The sequence below is a fragment of the Vulpes vulpes genome, unplaced genomic scaffold (assembly GCF_048418805.1).
Source record: "Vulpes vulpes isolate BD-2025 unplaced genomic scaffold, VulVul3 u000000703, whole genome shotgun sequence".
NCBI lineage: Eukaryota > Metazoa > Chordata > Mammalia > Carnivora > Canidae > Vulpes > Vulpes vulpes.
Window position 1 is genome coordinate 39,043 of NW_027325743.1, and position 21,842 is coordinate 60,884.

A 21,842-nucleotide genomic window follows, 5' to 3' on the forward strand; every position below is an offset into this window, starting at 1 on the left:
TTGTTGTAAGGATGAGAATGACAATTTTCAAAGTCTTACATGTAATAAAAAAAAAACACCTTTCCCCTCCCAAATATTGGTGTGTGTGATACTTCCATATCACCATGGAGCCTAGGCATTAACATCAGGGCCTCAGGACAGCTGGGCCTTGGTGTGGATACAGGAAACAAGATAGGATGTGTGGTTCATTTTTAAAATGCATCTTTTTATTGTTAAGCATCATTTTTATAGTTTTTAAGAGGACTTTAATACAGAAGATTTAGGAGAATAAAGAAGTGAGCACAGCATTATTTCTAATAGCAAAAATCAAAATAACTTGAATATCCATCAATAGGATAATGTTTAAATTAATTGCTACCTATAGGAGACTGCCATGGAGCTGTTCAAGAGAATGGATAAACTACTTGCTGCTGGTACCTGCCAAGAAGATGTCTGACAGAAAGAGAGAAGGGCACCTGGGTGGTTTAGTCAGTTGAAGTGTCCTTGGTTAACGGGTTAACCATCAGCCTTTGGCTCAGGTCACAAACCCAGGGTTTTGGGATTGAGCCTGCCTCAGGCTCTTCACTCAGCAGGGAGCCTCCTTCTCCCTTTCCCTCTGCCTGCCACTCTACCTACCTGTGCATTCCCTCTCAATCTTTGTGTCAAATAAATAAATAATTTTTTTAAAAAAGGAAGAGAGAGAAAGAGAGAGAGAGCAGGCATGAGCAGAGACAGAGAGGGGCAGAGGGAGGAGATGCAGACTCTCTGCTGAGCAGGGAGCAGAAGCAGGGCTCCATCCCAGGACCCCAGGGTCATGACCTGAGCTGAAGGCAGATGCTTAAGTGAAATAAGTCAGGCAGAAAAAGACAAATACCATATGATTTCACTCATATGTAGAATTTAATAAACAAAATAGATGAACACAGGGGCACCTGGGTGGCTCAGCAGTTGAGCATCTGCCTTCAGTTCAGATTGTGATCCCGCAGTCCCAGGATCGAGTCCCACATCGGGCTCCCTGTATGGAGCCTGCTTCTCCCTCTGCCTCTGTCTCTGTTTCTCTCTCTCTGTGTCTCTCATGAATAAATAAATAAAATCTTTTAAAAAATAGATGAACACAGGAGAAGGGAAGGAAAAAGAAAATAAGACAAAGTCAGAGAGGGAGACAAACCACAGACTCTTAACTCTAGGAAACAAACTGAGGGTTGCTGGAAGGGAGGGGATGGAGGATGGGGTAACTGTATGATGGGAATTAAGGAGGGCAAGTGATGTAATGGGCACTAAACTCTACCTCTGAAACCAATAATACACTATATGTTAAATAAAATAGGAGATATCTGTGATATACTGTTCAGTAAAAAAGATTGAAGTTTATGTGTGTTCACGTATGGGTATAAAAAGGGTCTGAGGACACATTCAGTGTTTGAGGTCAGGGAAGTGGATGCTCAGCACTTCACATTGTTTGGTTTGGTAGTAAATGGGAATTAGTTTTGTAATCAAAACAACAGAAGGGTAAAAGAAGAAAGGAGACTCACTTTTTATTGTTTTCTGTCTTTTGAGTTTTGAATCTTATATTTATTCCATAAAAAGTAAAATAAAATAAGAAACCAGGAAAGGAAAGAGGTACCCCCTGATGTAGTTCACTGAATCTTCCTCAGCATATGCTGGCCTTTACCCATTTCTAGCACTTCCCTGCTGATCTCTGTCCTGCCCTCCTGGTGCACCCCAGGCCACCCTGCTATAGGCCCAGGCCACCCCCACCACTGGGAGACTGCCTGGCCCCTTCCCCAACACTTCCCAGTACCCAGTACAACCTTGGAAGCCTGGAAGGTTGAAAGGCACAGTGCAGCCAGGGTGAACCCCAGCCCTCTGCTTGCCACTGTGTGGCCCTGGGGAGTCACTCAGGCTCTGTGGGACATCTGTGAGCTGGACTTTTACTTTATATGGGAGAAAAAATCTCCTATGACCTCTACGGCCATGCATGAATGAGAGAGTAGAAATGGCCAGAATTCTAAAAATGTCCTTCAGGCCTATGCTATTCCTAACACTGGGATAGGCACTCATCTCAGGAGCTGGCTCAGTAGTTCCATTCTTTCATCTCAGTGAGTCACCTGGACAATATGCTTGAGACCTGCATCAAACTGGTGCTGTCTGTACCCATCTCGCAGAGGAGGGCAGCCTAGGAGGTGGGATGTAGAGAGAGATGGTCTGAGGTTTTCTCAGACCCACTGGACCTAAGAGGAAGGGAAGGCTCTCCTTCATTCTCTCAGCAAGGTGCCTACCAGGCCACTGCTGTGATCTCCCAATCCAGAGAATGAGAATTTCTAGGGTGTCAGGATTGCCCAAGATGCTTCCCAGAGTGAGAGTCACTGGGCTGGTGACTCTTTGGTAGGCACGGCCTCAGTTCCTTATCTCTGCTGCTCTGTTGCTGGGTCGCTGCAGACCACCCTCACTACAACTTCCGGGCTCTGGACCTCCTTCGTCCTTGCCTTTCCCAACACCCTTGGGATTGACTGGATTCACCCCATCACCAGTAGTCATCATGTCACAACAAGGAAACACTCCCTCAGAATCCTGCAAGGTAAAATCTTAACTCTGCTACTCTCTAGACACAGGCTTACATTCAATAAGAAATCAGAAAACCATGAGCAACCTTTTGATATTTCATTCTTTTAACAAGTAAATATGTACTGAGCACTTGCTCTACTCAGGTGCAGTACAAAGAGATAAGGGCCTTGATTCAATAAGGGATGTCCCCTGTCCCCAAGTGCTCAGGCTGCTGACAGAGAGACACACAGCTGGCACCCAGAGTGTGCCTGGAAGAAGGGAGGAGTGAAGGCTTTGAAAGAGTTCACAGCAGGAGCTCAGCAAGAGAAATTCTAGAGCCTCATGAACAGCTGGGCCTTAGGAGCCAATATGTGGGACTCAAACCCTATTGGCCCCACACACTAGCTGTGTGCATCCATGGGCAAGTCACATTACCTCTCTGCACCTTGGTATCGTATCTGAAAAATGAAGACAACATCTGCATTTAGGCTGATGCAGGGATGAGGTAAACTATTCCATGTGTAACCTGCTCCCAGCACAGCTCAATAATGCTAATCATTTGTGGAGGTCCTGGGAGGAGGAATCACCTGTGGTTTTCTAGGAAGTCTGGTCTGATCTTCCTCAGTGTCACAGGGATGGGCCTGGTCAGGAGCCTACAGAAGTTCACAGTAGGCCCCAGTAAGCCCTTGTTAATGAGGGCCACAGAACATTTTCTAGTCTGAAGTGAAGCCTCAGGCAATCAGGAGAGACAGCAGCCTGTGGTCAGCTGTCAGACTGCATCCCTTTGGCTGGAATTTCTCCCCCACCACCTGACCTACCTCTTTCTATGATGACCTTTCCTCTAGAAACAGTTGCATGTCTGTGGCATCCCATCCTTTGCATCTCATTGCAGCATGTCAGGTGAGATAGGAGGGCCTTGATACAGGCTCTATCACTGTACCTGATGTTCTGGCACCTGCCTTTTCTGAGGATCTGGGCCACCTTTTCCCTCCATGATTCTGAACATCTGGAGCTGTGCATGGTGTGATTTCAGGAAGATGAGAGTTACCGCTGCATTCCAAGGTAAGTTTTCCTGAATGGGGAGGCAAAGATGCTGAGAGTGTGGAATGGTGAGAATGGTAGAGTTGTGGACAATCAAGCAGCTCCTTTCCTAAGAACATTGCCATACTTGGCTTCATTTAGAGGGGTTGGGGAAAATTATTGGTCTGATTTTTTTTTTTATTGGTCTGATTTTTAATAGAGAATTCACCAACACCCAACTAGGGTCTGTAGGGTCTAGCCTTGGCAAGGTTGCACAGTCTGCTGATTCAAGGCTCTTAGTGAGATGAGGCTGGTCCTGCTTCTTATTCCACAAGGAGTCCTTCAGGGCTCCAGTGCACTATGGCTGCCTGTTCTGGGGGTAGAGAACAGGCTGGTGTGGGGCTGGTGGGCATTACTGAGCTCATCCACAGCCCCCCAACTTGCCTATCTCCCATTCTACATCCCACCTCTAAGCCTTAGACCATATACTTATTTTTTTTCCACTCCTATGTAGATTTCTTGGCTCCCTCTACTTCCCATTTATAAGACGTACTGCTATCTTCCCATCAGGTTCAAGCCTGAGCTCTTCTCTCTAACATGCTGTATAAGGAAAAGCCAGGTTTGGCCACTTCACAGCCAATTGGGATTGGAGTCTTCATTTCTTTGTGGAGAAATCAGTGAAGCACACTTTGAGAGCAATGGCAGTGGTGCAGCTGTCCTTGGCCTTGGGCTGGCCTGGCTGAGCTGGTTGAGGCATGGATGCCTCCACATTAAAATGCTCTGTTCCACTTGCCTGTGTCCTGCTACCCCAACCCCCCAACAGTCCTTACATCAGGGACAAAGGATGGAGATTTGGGTGTTAGGTTTTGTTGAACGTGGCCACAAAGACACAGTTTTTGGTGAGTGAGGGCCCATGCTACAGGTGAGGCTCAGCTATGGCTGGCCTAGGGGGCCCCTGCTTCTGGCTGGTTGCAAAGGAGGCCCTCATGGGCCAGGAAACTGTACTAACTTTCTGGGGCACTTGCAGAGGGGGGATCACTTGCACTGGCTGTTGGAAGTGAGGTCCAAAATTCCTGGCAGTTGGCCCCTAGGGCTCAGCTGTGTAGCAAGGCCAACCAGGGCTATGAGCCCAGCTGATTCCTATGTGCCACCTGATTCACAGCCCTTGAACTGAGCTGCGGGGGCTGATCCTCCGTGGAGGCACGATGAGCCTGGGTATCCATCCTTGTGGGCTCAACCCTGAGCCGGCTAAGGTCTAGGATGTGGCCTAGGCACCTCTGGTCCTGTGGGCTATGGAGTGGACTAGCCAGGGAGGGCAGGCCACACACAACTGACATGTTAGGGAAGCTGTTAGGTTGTTTCTGCTGGAGAATTTCAGGGCTCCTGGCCTGAGGCTGCCTACAGAGCCCACTGCTTGTGTCCTGCCTTGGGGGCTGTGTAGTAGGGGACTGGCAGTCTGAGTGGATCTGCAGGGCTGCAACCTGGGCCACACAGCCTGTCAGGGAAGGCTCTACATTAAAGGTGCTTCCTCCAGGACCTGACCTCCAAGGACCTTGGAAACACTCCAGATTCCCAGGTGGCCTGGACTCCTGGAAGCCAGGCCAAGGGTTTGGGAGCTTGTTTTTGCGGTTAGTGTCTGTTGCTGCAGAGGCTGCAGACCCCACAGAGAACAGGCTTTCATGGCAGCCTTGTGTCCCTCCTTCCCCAGAGACCTGTACACATTCCAGAGATGGGTCCCTGGACAGACTGCTGGTTCCTTGTTTGGGTCCTGCTAGGCCCTTGCTCTCTCTAGCAAGTGGGCCCTTGGTACCCGAATGTGCCCACAGCTCCCGCCTGCTGGGTGCTAAACCCACAGTGGTTCTATTTGCATCTGAAGCCCCAACCCCCCTGCTCTCCTGCTTCCCTGGATCTGAGTCCTTTTTCTCAGAGCCAGCTCCTAGCTTCTCTGCCTGCCCCCTGGGTGAGGTTGCAGTTTCCCCAGGGGCTGAGGCAGGTGGGGTACGGAGCTCAGGGCCACGGCGAAGCCAGTTGATAATGCCCATGGTGATGGCAAGCTCAGTGTCACAGAGCTTTAGCAGACACTCCTTGCCCTTCCAGGAACTTTGCAAAAAGCCCTGGCTGAGCACGTCTGGGCCTGGTGCTGGGGCCAAGTTCTCCTCCGCCCCCACATGGAAGCTGCACATGGACAGTGGTGCTCCTAGTGCTGGCCCTGACAGACTCTCAGACACACATAGGTCATCATCCAGGCTTGGGCCAACAGGACCCTCACTTGGGTCATAGAAGAGTTCATAGAGGGCGTCTCCGCTGTAGCTGTCCCGGGGGAAGACAGCTGAACGTGTGCCTGGGCTCAAAGCCTCCTTCTTGTCTTCCTCAAGGCCAGGTGAGAAGGAGTCATAGTAGCCCTCATCACTTGTGGACACAGATTCCGGCTGTTCACTCTTAGGGGTGCCTGTGTCTATGGAGCTGGCTTTCGAACCACTGTAGGGGTCTCTGCAGGGACACAGGGGGAGCTCAGCAAGACCAGCAGCATCTAGCCTGGGCCGATCTGTGTCTGTCCCCAGCCATGGGCCCAGTAGGGCATGGTGCTGCTGCCTCACAGAGTGATTCACACTGTCCCAGAACTTGGCAAAGTCAGACATCTCATTTTGGGCAGGTGATGCCAGCTGTTCCACGCTGCCCTGGAAGGGACCCCTCAGAACCTTGTTTTCAAGGGCCTGTGATACTTGGGCTGGGCTCTCCAGGCCCTCATTCAGCTCCAGGGATGGTACTGAGCTTTCATCTGCAAAGATCTCCCCACAGCCTGTGAGAGAGTCAAAGCTCTTGAGAGAGGCCACATCCTCACAAAGGGCCCTGCAGAGGTCAAAGGAAGAATCAGGCAGGAGGAGCTCACTGTCAGATAGGTCCTGACACAGGCTGTCTGGCCCCAGCCCCTCACCTAAGGGGAAGAAGGCTTTGCCTGGCTGCCCCCCATTCTCTGATGGGCCCCTAGAGGAGGACAGGCTCTCCCCCTTGGTCACCAGTGAGGCCAAGTTCTCAGTCTTGTTTCTGCGAATGTGGAATAGGTTCCGAAAGCACTTCTTAGGTCGTTTCAGGGAGATCCTCTTCCTTGGGATGCTCTTGGCCACGGCTGGCACAAAGGGCATCTGGGGCACAAAGTGGCGGTAATCAATCATGCGCTGGCTGCTGGAGGGCCCTGGGAAGCTTGTGCTGCCCACCAGCTGCCCTGTGGCCGTGCTCGCCCTGCCAGCCCCAGGCACACTCTCATGAGTCTTACTCTTTCGCACCAGTTTGAAGGTGGCCCCACAGAAGGCTGCAGCCCCCACCTCAGGTTCTGGCTCTGCTCCCTTACTGGGGTATCTGTCATACCCTTGGGTGCTGGGACTAACCTGTGGGGCCCTCTCACTCTGGGGCTGCTGTTGCCCTCCTGGTGAGACTGACCGGGGACCTGCATCCTCCATGGTCAGAGCAGTAGCTGCTGGGTCTGAGGGTTTCTCGTGGGAAATCTGCAGGCTGGATTTAATGAAGGTCTTTCCTCTCTTCAGTTCCATGCTGCCAGTGCTCCAAGCTGCTGTGAAGGAAAGCAGGAGGCACTTAGTATCCAAGATGAAGGCCTATATGGCTCTAAATGACCTCTGCCTACCTCTGCTTATACAGTGGCTTTGGAGTCAAGTTCTGACATCTAAACTTGGATCCTCCATGGAGATAGGGATAGGGACATAAGAATGGCCCCATCCATGCTCACTGCTCCAGGGCTGTTCATTGCTCCATAGAAAGCTGATACCAGAGAAGTTAAGTCACCTGCTTAAAGTCACACAGTAGGAGCCAAATTAGAGTAGGTTGGGGGTCTGGTGCTCTTGTAGTCTGATCCCTCAACTCAACTCAGCATCCTCTCAGAGCTTATCTGTCCAAGTCAGATTCCCATTTCCAGGCCCAGGCACTCTGCAAATAGCATCCTTACAAGGGAAGTGTCACAGACTTTCTAAGTGGTGGAGCAGAGAATTCAATAAATAACTTCCTGCTTTTATTTAAGAGACAAAGCTCAAAGCGAAACCCAAGCCTGCCTTCTGGGATGGACACAGGTGCTTATCAGCTGGAAAAGAAGATATATATTCTGCCTTCCAGGGATATTGCATCCATCTGAGAAGACAAGACTCAGTCTACACAAAGGTCATCAGGGCAAGCACAGCCAAGCATCTAATGGTGCATGCTGAGTTTGAGCACTGAGAAGAGAGATGGCACCATGGTAAAGGAAAAGTGAGGAGTCAGGCATAAGGCATAATGCCAGGGCCAGGCAAGTTGGATAGACACAGCACATGATGGGCTGGAGAGCAAGCAGGTATCACCTTCTGTGTAATTCCTGAGAGGTATCGATGCCCAGAGTGGCATTCAGAGTGCCACCCAGATGGATGCCCAGTCTTAGTCCAATAGGAAAGGATGTTGGGATTGATTACTGATGTCTGTCCTGGTTGTGGGAGGGAGAAGCCCATAAGAGTGTTATCTTGACCATTTTTGCATAGCTGGTGAGTGTGGCCTTTCTCTGAGGCCAATGAAGAACTATAAAATCTTCTGAGTGAGTGGGTGGGTAGAAACAGTGGCATAATAAAGCTGGTGGTCTAAGACCATTTCTCTGACATCTTAGTGGAGGACAGAATAAATTAGGAGAGAAGCTTTGAGCAGAAAAGATTCATAAAAGGCAACTAAAGTGGGCTGAGTATGTGGGGATAAGCTCCAGATAGAAGCTGCAGTCATAAGTCACAGAAAAGAGAGGAGAAATTATAAGGCCTTCAAAGGCAGAAACACTAGGATCCAGCAACTGAATAAATAGAAAGAAGTTATCAACACTCAGGAAGCAGTAAATATTGACCCATAAGTGGGAAAACATAAGGAAGTGGAAGCTGAGTAAAGGTGAGGAAGGAGCCTATGCTAAGAGCTTATTTGAGAGAGACAAACAAGACTCTATAGTTTTAAAAATGTTGCCTTTGAAGTAAGTTTAAAGACCCACACGAGAGGAAAAAAGAAGGTGATGCCTAAGAGCACCACTTGAGAACTTCCCTGGACTCCCTTATTGTCTCTTCACAGGCACCCAGCTCACAGCTCAGCCTGTTCCAGCAGGTCCTCCTCTCTTTTGGTGGTGAGCAACCTACCAATCAGTCCTGTCAGTTTGGCCAGGGAAAGATTTGGGGAGAGAGTATGGGGTTTCTTTGATTCTCCATAAGAACTTGCTTCATAGGGAGCACCTGAATTCACTCCCCCACAGTTTGCAGTCTGCAAGGAAGGGATGCAGCAGGTGTAAAGGCAAGTGGCTCTGTCAGCCTACATGCCACTCAGATCCACTGCCCACAGAGCTTTGCAGCTAACTTCAGAAAGCTGCTTGATAGCTATGAGCTATTCAGGGTCAGCTCCAGAGTCTCTCAAATGCTTAGCCATGAGGACCTGGAGGTGAGCAGAGTGGCTGCCTCACAGCCCAGTTGACATTAAAGCTGAAGAAGATGAGAAGGGGTTACAAGGCTACCACTGCAGAGGTTCACAGGGGCAAGCTGATCAGCCTCCACCCATTGGCAGTGCTTCCTCCCCTGCAGAGGACACCTGGGACTTTAGGCTGGAGGACAGGAGACAGGGCAGGCACTGTGCCAGAGAAACCCACAGAACCTCAACTTGGTTCTGGTGGCAGTTCATCTCTTGATGGAAGCACCCTGGACAGTGCAACAGTGCTTCTAGCCACCTTTCTGCCTCCTGTGAGGTTGCATGTGCCCATGCCTCTCCTACCCTATACCTGCAGACCCTATTTTCACCCCCCACCCTTTGTGGCCTAGCTCTGTTGGGTTTTATTATACACAGCATAGTGGTTACTATCTGGACTCTGGAGTTGGAGAACACAGATTTGCACCTATCTAACCAGGTGAGTGCTTGGCCTATAACCTTATAAGAGACATACTATAGTAACCTTCATTTTATAAAGGAGAAATTAAGGTCCAGTAAAGTCAATAGATTGGTCCAGGTCACACATGTGGTAAGTGACAGAAGTAAGATTTGAAATCGAGCCTGTTTGATTCTGATCATGTGCTCTTAACCACAATAGACATTCTATGAACCAACAGTCCAAACTCCTCTTCATAAGAAATTTAAGAATCAAATAAAAAATGTGTTTTTATGAAGAGTTTTGGAAATCACAACAAAAATGACAATTCAAATAAAAAGTACAGCTCACACAAATTTAGAAAAATTGTAACTGAAGATAGTATAATTTCTATGACAAGAAATTTTAGAGATATTTATTATGAGATCTCTATTCTATGTTTTAGAAAAGTCTTCTTATTACCATACTCTTGGAAATAACTTCAAGTAAGCACGATAAAGATCATTTCACTATGTGCAGAAGTTGCAACTACAAGAACTAAGATGGTTTATCTGATATTGACCTCTATAAATAAAACTACTGATTTCTTAATTCTTAGTTCAGTTAACTGATTTAAAATCCTCCAAAACTGGAAATTTCACCACATTCTGAACTTGGAAAATGACCTCCCAAAATAGCAGCCATTGCTACAGATGGCTGGACTCAGTGTCACTAATGTTGCCAACTCTGTTTCCTGAGTTCATTTAACACTTTGGCGCATTGATAGGGCAATGAGCACTAAGATTCAGAATAATGAATGAGAGACTTACAAAATACTGGAGCAATCATGTGAAATCCAGTGTATATTCAGTCCAGCTTCCACGTTAAAATATTTCATCAGAGCCTGACTCTTTAGAAATGTGGAGCCCATATGTGACATGGGTGGGAACTCCCTGAGGGGTCAGAAAGCCCATTGCCTAATGGGAGAAAGAGCAGTTACCTTCTGTGACAGTTCTCAGGGACAGAGTGGAATTTATCTGGACAGCCAGATGCTGGCACTGATGTTGCCTGAGGCCAAAGAGATACAGGTTCTCAGCTGCAAAAATGCACATTCTGCTTTGTAACTTTTTAGCTAAAGGCCCCTTCACTGAGCCCCTGAGAGGGAATCCTTTACCATGCGCCACATCCTTCTCCAAAGGACAAAGTAGCCCTGTCCCTTCCTGGTTTGGTCCTTTCTTATTGTAGCACTCAGTGATCACTGGCTGCTTATTCTGGTGCTTATTTGGTCTTCATACTCCCCATTGAGGTTGAAAAATTCTCAAAGATTCAGGACTCCAACTGTGGTTGAAAGTGAGCTACTACTTATTTAAGTGAAGTATTTATGTTTTGGAGACATTTTAGCCATATATTTACATCTAAGTTTCCTGGAAAGGATGCTGAGTCCGGAGTTTTTAATTCTACAGTTTGTGCTCACTCTCTAAGATGGGTCTCAGTGACACCAAGACCCTGGACCAAGTCTTGCATCTCTAAAATGAACTTGCAAATTCCATGAGTACAGGGACCACACCGTGTACTTATTTAATCAACTCTGATTCACAGATGTGGTATTTAAACCAAGATCTAAAAGACAGCCAAAGACAACCAGGTAAAAGATGTGGGAAGCATATTCCAGGCAGAGAGCACATCCTTCAGAAAAGCCTTGTGGAGCAAAGGATGATTTAAAAGCTCTGAAAACAGGCCCAGGTGGCCAGAGCAGCAAGCCAGTGGGATGGGGCTGGGAGATGAGCAGGGAAAACTGTACCAGGCCTGAGGATTTCAAGCTCTGAAAACAGGCCCAGGTGGCCAGAGCAGTAAGCCAGTGGGATGGGGCTGGGAAATGAGCAGGGAAAACTGTACCAGGCCTGAGGATTTCAAGCTCTGAAAACAGGCCCAGGTGGCCAGAGCAGCAAGCCAGTGGGATGGGGCTGGGAGATGAGCAGGGAAAACTGTACCAGGCCTGAGGATTTCAAGCTCTGAAAACAGGCCCAGGTGGCCAGAGCAGTAAGCCAGTGGGATGGGGCTGGGAAATGAGCAGGGAAAACTGTACCAGGCCTGAGGTCACAGGGAGGATCTTGGCTTTTATTCTATACCCCAAGGAGAGCCAGCCATCAAGGGTAACAGGGGTCAATTTTCAGTTTTAACATATCAGTTGTATATGAGAATGAAAAGTAGGCTCTAGGAGTGGAGGCAAGAAGGCCGATTAGGAGCCAGAGCAGGGCCTAGTGGAGAGTAAGCAGTGAGAGACTTTCCTTCTATGAAACCTTTCCTCTCAGTGCCTTACACAGAGTATGCACTTGGATATGGATTTATTGCAAATTGAGAAAATGAAGTAATTCTACTGTTTTTCTACAAGACGGATAACTTTAGTTCACCCACCTAGGATTTTCTTTTCCCTTTGAGAAGGTAATTCTGTGAGCTTCATTCCCTTTTTTCTTTTTTTTATTGGAGTTCAATTTGCCAACATATAGCACAACACCCAGTGCTCATCCCATCAAGTGCCCCCCTCAATTCCCCGTTTTCGATGAGATCAGGCACATTCAGGGTGGTATGGCTGTAGACAATTCCCTTTTTAACATGAAAGTGATTGGGTATATCATGGAGCAATATAAAAACCTCGCAGGTACACATATGTAATAAAAATGGTTTGGAGACATAAACATTTTTCTTAATAGTTTTGACATTTGCCATGCTTTCCCCTGCTCCACCCCCAACATCCAGTAAAATCACAAGCCTTGAAATACAAACAGGTGGATGGTGACAAGAAAGCAGAGGCCTCAGAGGGGAGACCAGCCCTGAGGGCCTTCCTGGACGTTGGCGTCAGAGTGGCAGGCTAGGTATGGGGCAATAGTTTATCTCTGCAGAGGGTGCCTTGTCTAAGCCCAAACCTTCAGGATGGATGGAGTGAAGGCTATTGTGGAGAGAGAAAGCCTCTGGTATGGGGTGGGTGGGGGGTGGAGAATGAAGCAGGAATAGAATCTGCAGTGAGAACATTACCAATTCACCCAGCCCCCACGTTGGAGAGACAAAAGGCCTTTTGGGGAGTGAAGGTTCCGGCCCACCAGTCTCTAGGTGTTCCCGGGTTTCCTGGCTGAAAGAAAATGGGTCTCCAGTTTTATCTGCACTTCCCCGGCCTCTGCGTCCGTGCACAGGGGTTGTCTCCCCTTCCTTAGCCCGGGCCTCAAAGGGTCCTCGCCGTCCCCCCCGCCCCCGCCCAGGTCCCAGGTTCGGCATCACCTACGCAGGACACTGTGGGGTGGAGGGAGCCAGAGAACCCCCGGTTCCTCCACTAACGGGAGGCCCTCCCATCACGCGAAGGAGCCCACGAAAATTCCCAGATCATCCTCTTTCCCCCCGAGCCTAAATCCTAGGGCCTTCGGCGACTTACCTTTGGCTGCCGAGAGTGTCGCAGTACGAGGCCTCGGCAGGGCCGGGAGCCGCGCCCGAGCCCCGGCCGCGCGCCCGGCTCAGCACCACGGTCAGCGCCCGGCGCCGCGCGCCCCGCGGGGTGGGGACCGCGCAGGGCCGGGGGCGGGGACCGCGCAGGGCCGGGGGCGGGGACCGCGCAGGGCCGGGGGGTGGGGACCGCGCAGGGCCGGGGGCGGGGACCGCGCAGGGCGGGGGCGGGGCGAGCCGAGTGCGCCCGGCCGGGGAGGGGCCGTCACGGAGTGTGGGCGCGGGGAGCCGCCGCCGCCCGGGCCTCGGTGCGCCTCGCGTTGTCAGCCCCGCTGTGTCCCCGCGCGGCTGCGGTTCGCATCTCAGGCCCAGCGGCGGCTGCAGCTCAGCGGCGTCCCCGACTGGCGGCCGCGCTGCGACGAGGCCCGAGCCCTGGAGCGCACAGCGCAGCTGCGGAGCCCTGGTCTCCGCGACCCGCAGCGCCGGCCGATGGGCCCCTGCCTGCCTCCAGCGGCCCCGCAGCTCCGAGCCGGTCGGATGCCTCCGCAGGATGCCAGGATGCGGAGCCGGCTCGCGGGAAAGGGGCCTGCAGCCTGCGACACGCGCCCCTCTCCCGGCCGTGCTGTGACCGACCCTCCCTGGCAGGGGGAGGCCCTTGGAGCTCCCTTAGTGGATTCCTCCCCTCTTCGGTAGAGACAAAGGCGGGTCTACGTGTCATTTCCACCTATGCCCTGAAGGAAGAAGAGATTCCCACAGATTCCATAGTCCTCCCTGCTGGAAGTTAATGAACATTAGTTTCTTCTGCTCTGGCCTTCGCTCTTCTGCATTACAAGGACTTTATATTTTTCTTCAGCTTTTCCTTTTTTGAGGACAATTGTGCGTTTAACTTCATCCAATGAGTAATAATTGCTCTTTTGCATTCCGACTTGTCACCCTTTGGCCAATGAGAGCTATTCTAAGCCATCCACTTTCGTCCTTTCAGAGAGTTTTAAAACATACTTGACTTTTAGGTAACAAAACAAATTAAATATATAATTTATAATATATAATTTTTTTATCTTCCCCCCAGACATGGGATCAGGTCTTCTCCACGGACCCCTGGAAAGATCTTTGACCAATATTCCAATATTTCCAATATTGGTATTCCAATATTCAGGTATTCCTGAATCATTTTTAATACTGTTCTGTTGTAAACTTGCTTTCTGTTACTTTTATAATACACTTCGTTTTCTCATCAGGACTCACCTTTCTGGACTGTAGCTCTAACGCTTTTCTTTTCTCTTGTCCGGCCTTGCTCCCTGGTTATTTGATTGACCAGTGGGTCTCAGACCTTCTGGCCATAACTTTTGCTTTCTGACAGATTCAAAGGAGCTCACCTGGGCAGCCCCGGTGGCGCAGCGGTTTAGCGCCGCCTGCAGCCCGGGGTGTGATCCTGGAGACCCGAGATCGAGTCCTGCGTCGCGCTCCCTGCGTGGAGCGTGCTTCTCCCCCTACCTGTGTCTGTGCCTCTCTCTCTCTCTTTCCCTCTGTCTCTGTGAATAAATAAATAAATAAAAAAAATTCTTTAAAAAAAAATAAGGATCTCACCTGACTATGAGCACAAATATGACAGTAGCCTGTTAACTGCGTTAGAGTGCAAAAATTCCAGATTTGAAGATTAGACTCAGTACAGCCTTGTGGCCCCACATCAGAGAAGACTGGGAGATGAGGCAGTGGGATCCTATGCCTCCTAGGAAGGATAAGAGAGCTGGGACTGTCAACTTGGAGGGAAAAAAAGGTCAAGAGCCACAATTTGGAGTAGATGGCTGCGTGGGGAAGAGGGATGATGGCTCGAAGGATGGGCATGGCAAGAGGCACCCTAGTACTCATGCTAGTTCCCCTGAAGAGGGATGTCCTTCACAATTTCAAACAAACTCACATTAGGGAATACATTCACATGATGTGGCCTACTGTGATGACTGGGTGTTTGCTTATTCTTTCAAAAGTATCTGTATTTTGTTTTATTTTTAAAAATTTAGTTTTAAAAATATGGAACACTTTATGAATTTGCATGTCATCCTTGCATAGGGACAATGCTATTCTTTGTATCATTCCAATTTTAGTATATGTCTTGCAGAAGTGAGCACAAATTACCTATATTTTAAAAGTTTAAACTTAAAAAAAATGAACACAGCTTGTTTCTTTTTTTAAAAAAAAGTCTCATAAAATATATATAACATTGAATTTCCCATTCCAATACTTTTTAAGTGTATGATTCAGTATCATTGGGTACATTCACATAGTTGTATATCATTATCTTGATCTATTTCCAGATATTTTTATCACTCCAACAAAACTCTACCAATTAAACAAAAATTCCTTATTTGTCTCTCCCTCTAGATGCTGGTAACCTCTATTCTACTTTATTTCTATATGAATTTGACTGTTCATATAGATGGAATAATACTATACTTGTCCTTTTCTATCTGGTTTATTTCCCTTACCATAAGATTTTTTTTTAAGATTATATTTATTCATGAGAGATAGAGAGAGGCAGAGACATAGGCAGAGGGAGAAGCTGGCTCCCTGCAGGGAGCCTGATTTGAGACTTGATCCCAGGACCCCAGGATCACAACCTAAGCCAAAGACAGACACTCAACCACTAAGCCACCCAGGCGCTCCATAGCATAAGGTTTTCAAGGTTCATCTAATTATGTATCAAAATTTGATTCTTTTTTAAGGCTAAATAATACTACACTGTATGTATATACTACATTTCTTTATCCATTTTTCCATTGATAGATATTTTAGTTGTTTCCACCTTTTGTCTGTTGAGAATAATGCTGCAATAAACAATGGTGAATAAATATCTCTTTTTTCTTTTTTTTTAATATTTTAATTTTTTATTGGTGTTCAATTTACCAACATACAGAATAACACCCAGTGCTCATCCCGTCAAGTGTCCCCCTCAGTGCCCGTCACCCATTCACCCCCACCCCCCCGCCCTCCTCCCCTTCCACCACCCCTAGTTCATTTCCCAGAGTTAGGAGTCTTTATGTTCTGTCTCCCTTTCTGATATTTCCCACACATTTCTTCTCCCTTCCTTTATATTCCCTTTCACGATTATTTATATTCCCCAAATGAATGAGAACATATAATGTTTGTCCTTCTCCGATTGACTTACTTCACTCAGCATAATACCCTCCAGTTCCATCCACGCTGAAGCAAATGGTGGGTATTTGTCGTTTCTAATGGCTGAGGAATATTCCAACAACGATGAATAAATATCTGTTCAAGTTTCAACTTTCATATCTTTTGAGTATAGGCCTGGAGGTGGAATTGTTAAATCATAATAATAATTCTTTGAGAGAACATTGTACTTTTTTCTACAACACTTTATGTTCCTACCAGCAATGCCAAAGAACTCCAATTTCTTTACATCCTTATCAATACTTTCTGCTTTTTTTAACAATAGTCATCCTAATAAGCATGAAGTGGTATCTCATCATGGTTTTGATTTGCATTTCCCTATGGAACTAGTGATATTAAGGAATTTTTCATGTAACTAGAAGTGATATTTATTTATGTTTTGGAGATATGTCTTTTAAAGTCCTTTAGATTTTAAAATTGTACCATATTTCTTCATAGCTGTATTGAGATATTATTGACATATCCATATGGAAGTTTAGAGTATATAATCTGATTATTTGATACATGTATATATGGTAAAACATCCCCCCACAATATGAGGGTATGAGAGTAACAATTTAAGGTTTACTCTCTTAACAACTTTCTTTTTCGTCTTTCAAAATTTTATTTAGGGCAGCCCCAGTGTCTCAGCAGTTTAGCACTGCCTTCAGCCCAGGCATGATCCTAGAGTCCTGGGATAGAGTCCCACGTGAGGCTCCCTGCATGGAGCCTGCTTCTCCCTCTGCCTGTGTCTCTGCCTGTCTCTCTGTGTGTGTCTCTCATGAATAAATAAATAAAATCTTTTTAAAAAACTACCTTAAAAACAAAACAAAATTTATTTATTTATTTACTTTTAAATTTTTATTTATTTACGATAGTCACAGAGAGAGAGAGAGAGAGAGAGAGAGAGAGAGAAAGAGAGAGAGAGGCAGAGACATAGGCAGAGGGAGAAGTAGGCTCCATGCACCGGGAGCCCGACGTGGGATTCGATCCCGGGCCTCCAGGATCGCGCCCTGAGCCAAAGGCAGGTGCTAAACCGCTGCGCCACCCAGGGATCCCACAAAATTTTATTTAAATTCAAATTAGTTAACATATATTATAGTATTAGTTCCAGGGGTAGAAATTAGTTGCATAACAGTTGCATATAACACCCAGTACTCATCTCATCAATTGCCCTTCTTAATGCCCATCACCCAATTATCCCTTACCCCCCAAACACCTTCCCTCCAGCAACCCTCAGTTTGTTCCCTAGAGTTGAGAGTCTCTTAGGATTTGCCTCCCTCTATTTTTTTAAAATATCTGATGCTGAATTTTTTTGTATATTTTTTTACTGGAGTTCGATTTGCCAACATATAGTAAAACACCCAGTGCTCATCCCGTCAAGAGCCCCACTCAGTGCCCGTCACCCATTCACCCCCACCCCCCGCCCTCCTCCCCTTCCACCACCCTTAGTTCGTTTCCCAGAGTTAGGAGTCTTTATGTTCTATCTCCCTTCCTGATATTTCCTACCCATTTCTTCTCCCTTCCCTTCTATTCCCTTTCACTATTATTTATATTCCCCAAATGAATGAGAACATATAATGTTTGTCCTTCTCCAATTGACTTACTTCACTCAGCATAATACCCTCCAGGTCCATCCACATCAAAGCAAATGGTGGGTATTTGTCGTATCTAATGGCTGAGGAATATCCCATTGTGTACATAGACCACAGCTTCTTTATCCGTCATCTTTCGAAGGACACCGAGGCTGCTTCCACATTTGGCTATTGTGGACATTGCTGCTAGAAACATCGGGGTGTAGGTGTCCCGGCGTTTCATTGCATCTGAATCTTTGGGGTAAATCCCCAGCAGTGCAATTGCTGGGTCTAGGGCAGGTCTATTTTTAACTCTTTGAGGAACCTCCACACAGTTTTCCAGAGTGGCTGCACCAGTTCACATTCCCACCAACAGGGCAAGAGGGTTCCCTTTTCTCCGCATCCTCTCCAACATTTGTTGTTTCCTGCCTTGTTAATTTCCCCATTCTCACTGGGGTGAGGTGGGATCTCATTGTGGTTTTGATTTGTATTTCCCTGATGGCAAGTGATGCGGAGCATTTTCTCATGTGCATGTTGGCCATGTCCATGTCTTCCTCTGTGAGATTTCTCTTCATGTCTTTTGCCCATTTCATGATTGGATTATTTGTTTCTTTGGTGTTGAGTTTAATAAGTTCTTTATAGATTTTGGAAACTAGCCCTTTATCTGATACGTCATTTGCAAACATCTTCCCCCATTGTGTAGTAGTCTTTTAGTTTTGTTAACTGTTTCTTTTGCTGTGTAGAAGCTTTTTATCTTGATTAAGTCCCAATAATTCATTTTTGCTTTTGTTTCTCTTGCTTTCATGGATGTATCTTGCAAGAAGTTACTGTGGCCAAGTTCAAAAAAGGTGTTGCCTGTGTTCTCCTCTAGGATTTTGATGGAATCTTGTCTCACATTTAGATATTTCATCCATTTTGAGTTTATCTCTGTGTATGGTGAAAGAGAGTGGTCTAGTTTCATTCTTCTGCATGTGGATGTCCAATTTTCCCAGCACCATTTATTGAAGAGACTGTCCTTTTTCCAGTGAATAGTCTTTCCTGCTTTGTCGAATATTAGTTGACCATAAAGTTGAGGGTCCACTTCGGGGTTCTCTATTCTGTCCCATTGATCTATGTGTCTGTTTTTGTGCCAGTACCACACTGTCTTGATGACCACAGCTTTGTAGTACAACCTGAAATCTGGCATTGTGATGCCCCCAGCTATGGTTTTCTTTTTTAATATTCCTCTGGCTATTCAGAGTCTTTTCTGATTCCACACAAACCAGGTTTTTTTTTTTTTTTTTTTAAAAAAAAAAAAAAAAAACAGTTTCCAAAGAATAGGTATTAATTCTTCTTAAATGTTTGGTAGAATTCCACTGGAAGGCCATCTGACCCTGGACTCTTGTTTGTTGGGAGCTTTTTTTTTTAAGATTTTATTTACTTATTCATGAGAGACACACAGAGAGAGGCATGGACATAGGCAGAGGGAGAAGCAGCCTCCGTATGGGAGGACCCTGGGATCCTGACCTAGTCAAAGGCAGACACTCAATCACTGAGCCACCCAGGTGCCCCTGATTTGTATATAATATATTCTGGAAAATAATCCATGTGCACTTGAGAAGACTGTGTATTCTGTTGCTTTAGGATGAAATGCTCTGAATATATCCGTGAAGTCCATCTGGTCCAGTGTGCCATTCAAAGACCTTGTTTCCTTGTTGATCTTCTGCTTAGATGATCTGCCCATTGCTTGGAGTGGGGTGTTAAAGTCTCCTACTATTATTGTAGTATTATGAACGTGTTTCTTTAATGTTATTATTAATTGGGTTATATAATTGGATGCTCCCAAGTTAGAGGCATAAATATTTGCAATCATTAGATCTTCTTGTTGGATAGGCACTTTTATTATAATATAGTGTCTTTCTTCATCTCATTACATTTTTTTGGCTTAAAATCTAGTTTGTCTGATGTAAAAATCACTATTCCATTTTTCTTTTGATGCCCATTAGAATGATATATGGTTCTCTACCCCCACACATTCAATTTGGAGGTGTCTTTGGGGCTAAAATTAGTCTCTTCTGGACAGATATCAATGAGTCCTGTTTTTTGGTTTTTTAAAGATTTTATTTATTTATTCATGAGAGAGAGAGAGAGAGAGAGGCAGAGACACAGGCAGAGGGAGAAGTAGGCTCCATGCAGGGAGGCTGACATGGGACTCGATCCTGGGTCTCCAGGATCACGCCCTTGTCCGAAGGCAGGCACTGAACCGCTGAGCCACCCGGGCTGCTTGAGTCTTATTTTTTTTAATCCAGTCTAATATCCTGTATCTTTTGATTGGAGGATTTATTCCATTTACATTCAGAGTGAGTATTGAAAGATATGGATTTAATGCCATTGTATTACCTATAAAGTCACTGTTTCTGTAGATTTCTCTGTTCCTTTCTGGCCCTTGTTACTTTTGGGCTGTCTCTTCACTCACAGGAGCCCCGTTAATACTTCTTGCAGGGCTCTTTTAGTGTTCATAAATTCCTTTAATTTTTGTTTGTCTTGAAACTATTTGTACATCTTCTGTTCTGAATGACTGTCTTCCTGAATAAAATATTCTTAGCTGCGTATTATTCCATTTAGCACATTGAATATATCATATCAGTCCTTTCTAGCTGCTAGGTCTCTGTGGGCAGATATGCTGCCAGCCTTATGTGTCTGTCCTTATAGCTCTTGGCCCCAGCTGCTTTTAGGATTTTATCTTTATCTTTGAAAGTTGCCAGTTTCACTATTATATGTCACACTGTTGATCTATTTTTATTGATTTCTCTGTGTCTCCTGGACTTGAATGCCTGTTTCTTCTCCCAGATTAGGGAAGTTCTCACTATAATTTGATGAAATAAAACTTCTGTCCCTCTCTCTTGCTCTTTATGGTCTGAGACTCCTACCATCCAGATATTATTTCACTGTATGGAGTTGATAAGTTCTCGAAGTCTCCCTTCATGATTCAGGAGTTGTCTTTCTTCTTTTCAGCTTCCTTATTCTCCATCATTCTGTCTTATATGTCACTGACTCTCCTGCCTAATTTTTCTCTCTGTTAAAGCGTCCATTTGTTACTACACATCAGTAATTGCATTTTTAAGTTTGGCCTGGTTAGGTATCAGTTCTTTTATATTTACAGTGATTCCCTAGTGTCTTCTATATTTTTTTCAATCCCAGTTAGTATCTTTATAATCATTTTTAAAAATTCAAGTTCAGGGCAGCCCAGGTGGCTCAGCGGTTTACCGCCACCTTCAGCCCAGGGCCTGATCCTTGAGACCCAGGATTGAGTCCCATGTCCGGCTCCCAGCATGGAGCCTGCTTCTCCCTCTGCCTGTGTCTCTGCCTCTCTCTCTCTCTCTCTGTCTCTCATGAATAAATAAATAAAATATTTTAAAAAATTAAATTCTAGTTCAGGTATTTTACTTATATCCATATTGCTTAAATCTGTGGCAGTGACTATTACCTACTGTTCTTTCTGTTCAGGTGAATTTCTCTAACTAGTCATTATGTCCATAAAGAAAAGGAGCTAGGGCAGCCTGGGTGGCTCAGCAGTTTAGCGCCACCTTCAGCCCAGGGCCTGATCCTGGAGACCCGGGATAGAGTCCCACATCAGGCTCCCTGCATGGAGCCTGCTTCTCCTTCTGCCTGTGTCTCTGCCTCTCTGTGTGTGTGTGTCTCTCATAAATAAATAAAATCTTTTTTAAAAAAAAAAGAAAAGGAGCTAATAAAAAATAGCAAAAACAACACAGCAGTAACAATGACAAAAACAACAACAACAACTTCAGAAAGTTTCTGGTGTATGCTGTGTACACTCTGCTTTGTGTTTTGGCAGCTCTTTTCCAGTGATCCTTCCTCTACAGAGCTTCCTCATTACTTGCAGTGGAGAGTGTTAGGAACTTTATGTAGGTGTGCTTTGATTTGTTTGCCAAGAAGTCTGTAAAAGAAAAAAAGAAAAAAAAATTAACAAAACCCCAAAAATTTAATCCAAGACAAGAGAATGGAAATGGAATAAAATGGAAACAAACAGAGAAGCAATAAATTATAAGTCCGATTCTAAAAAATAAGAAAGGTGAAAGGAAAAAAGAGTGAGGAAAGAAGAAAAGCGAAAAAAATAGAAGGCTTATCTGAAAAATATGAGAAGGAAACAAATGACCAACAAATTAACAGAAGTATTAGCCTGATACCAAAAAAAAAAAGATAGAAAAGAAAAAATGTATATAAATTAAAGGACAGAGAATAGAAAATAAGAAATAGAAAAATAAAAAATAAATAAAAATTAAGAAAAG

General features: G+C 45.9%; 1 protein-coding gene and 1 non-coding gene across 4 annotated transcripts; both read right to left on the minus strand.

The window, feature by feature from the left end:
- Positions 1 to 1,511: 1,511 nt before the first annotated feature.
- On the minus strand, positions 1,512 to 12,942 carry LOC112932698 (APC membrane recruitment protein 3). 3 transcript variants are annotated; one of them, XM_072745232.1, is made up of 2 exons: positions 12,804 to 12,942; positions 1,512 to 7,111 (listed from the first exon to the last, which is right to left on the minus strand). In XM_072745232.1, exon 2 carries the CDS (start codon positions 7,089 to 7,091, stop codon positions 4,665 to 4,667), a length of 2,427 nt encoding a protein of 808 aa, XP_072601333.1. In that variant the 5' UTR covers positions 7,092 to 7,111; positions 12,804 to 12,942; the 3' UTR covers positions 1,512 to 4,664. The 3 variants fall into 3 exon arrangements, with proteins under 3 accessions (XP_072601333.1, XP_072601334.1, XP_025871459.1); XM_072745233.1 differs by having other exon boundaries at positions 1,512 to 7,108; positions 12,804 to 12,925; XM_026015674.2 differs by lacking the exon at positions 12,804 to 12,942 and adding an exon at positions 10,210 to 10,356.
- Positions 12,943 to 14,833: 1,891 nt separating this feature from the next.
- Positions 14,834 to 14,937, minus strand: LOC112932749 (U6 spliceosomal RNA). Its single transcript, XR_003237546.1, has one exon. It is a non-coding gene; the product is annotated as a U6 spliceosomal RNA (small nuclear RNA).
- Between the last annotated feature and the right edge of the window lie 6,905 nt (positions 14,938 to 21,842).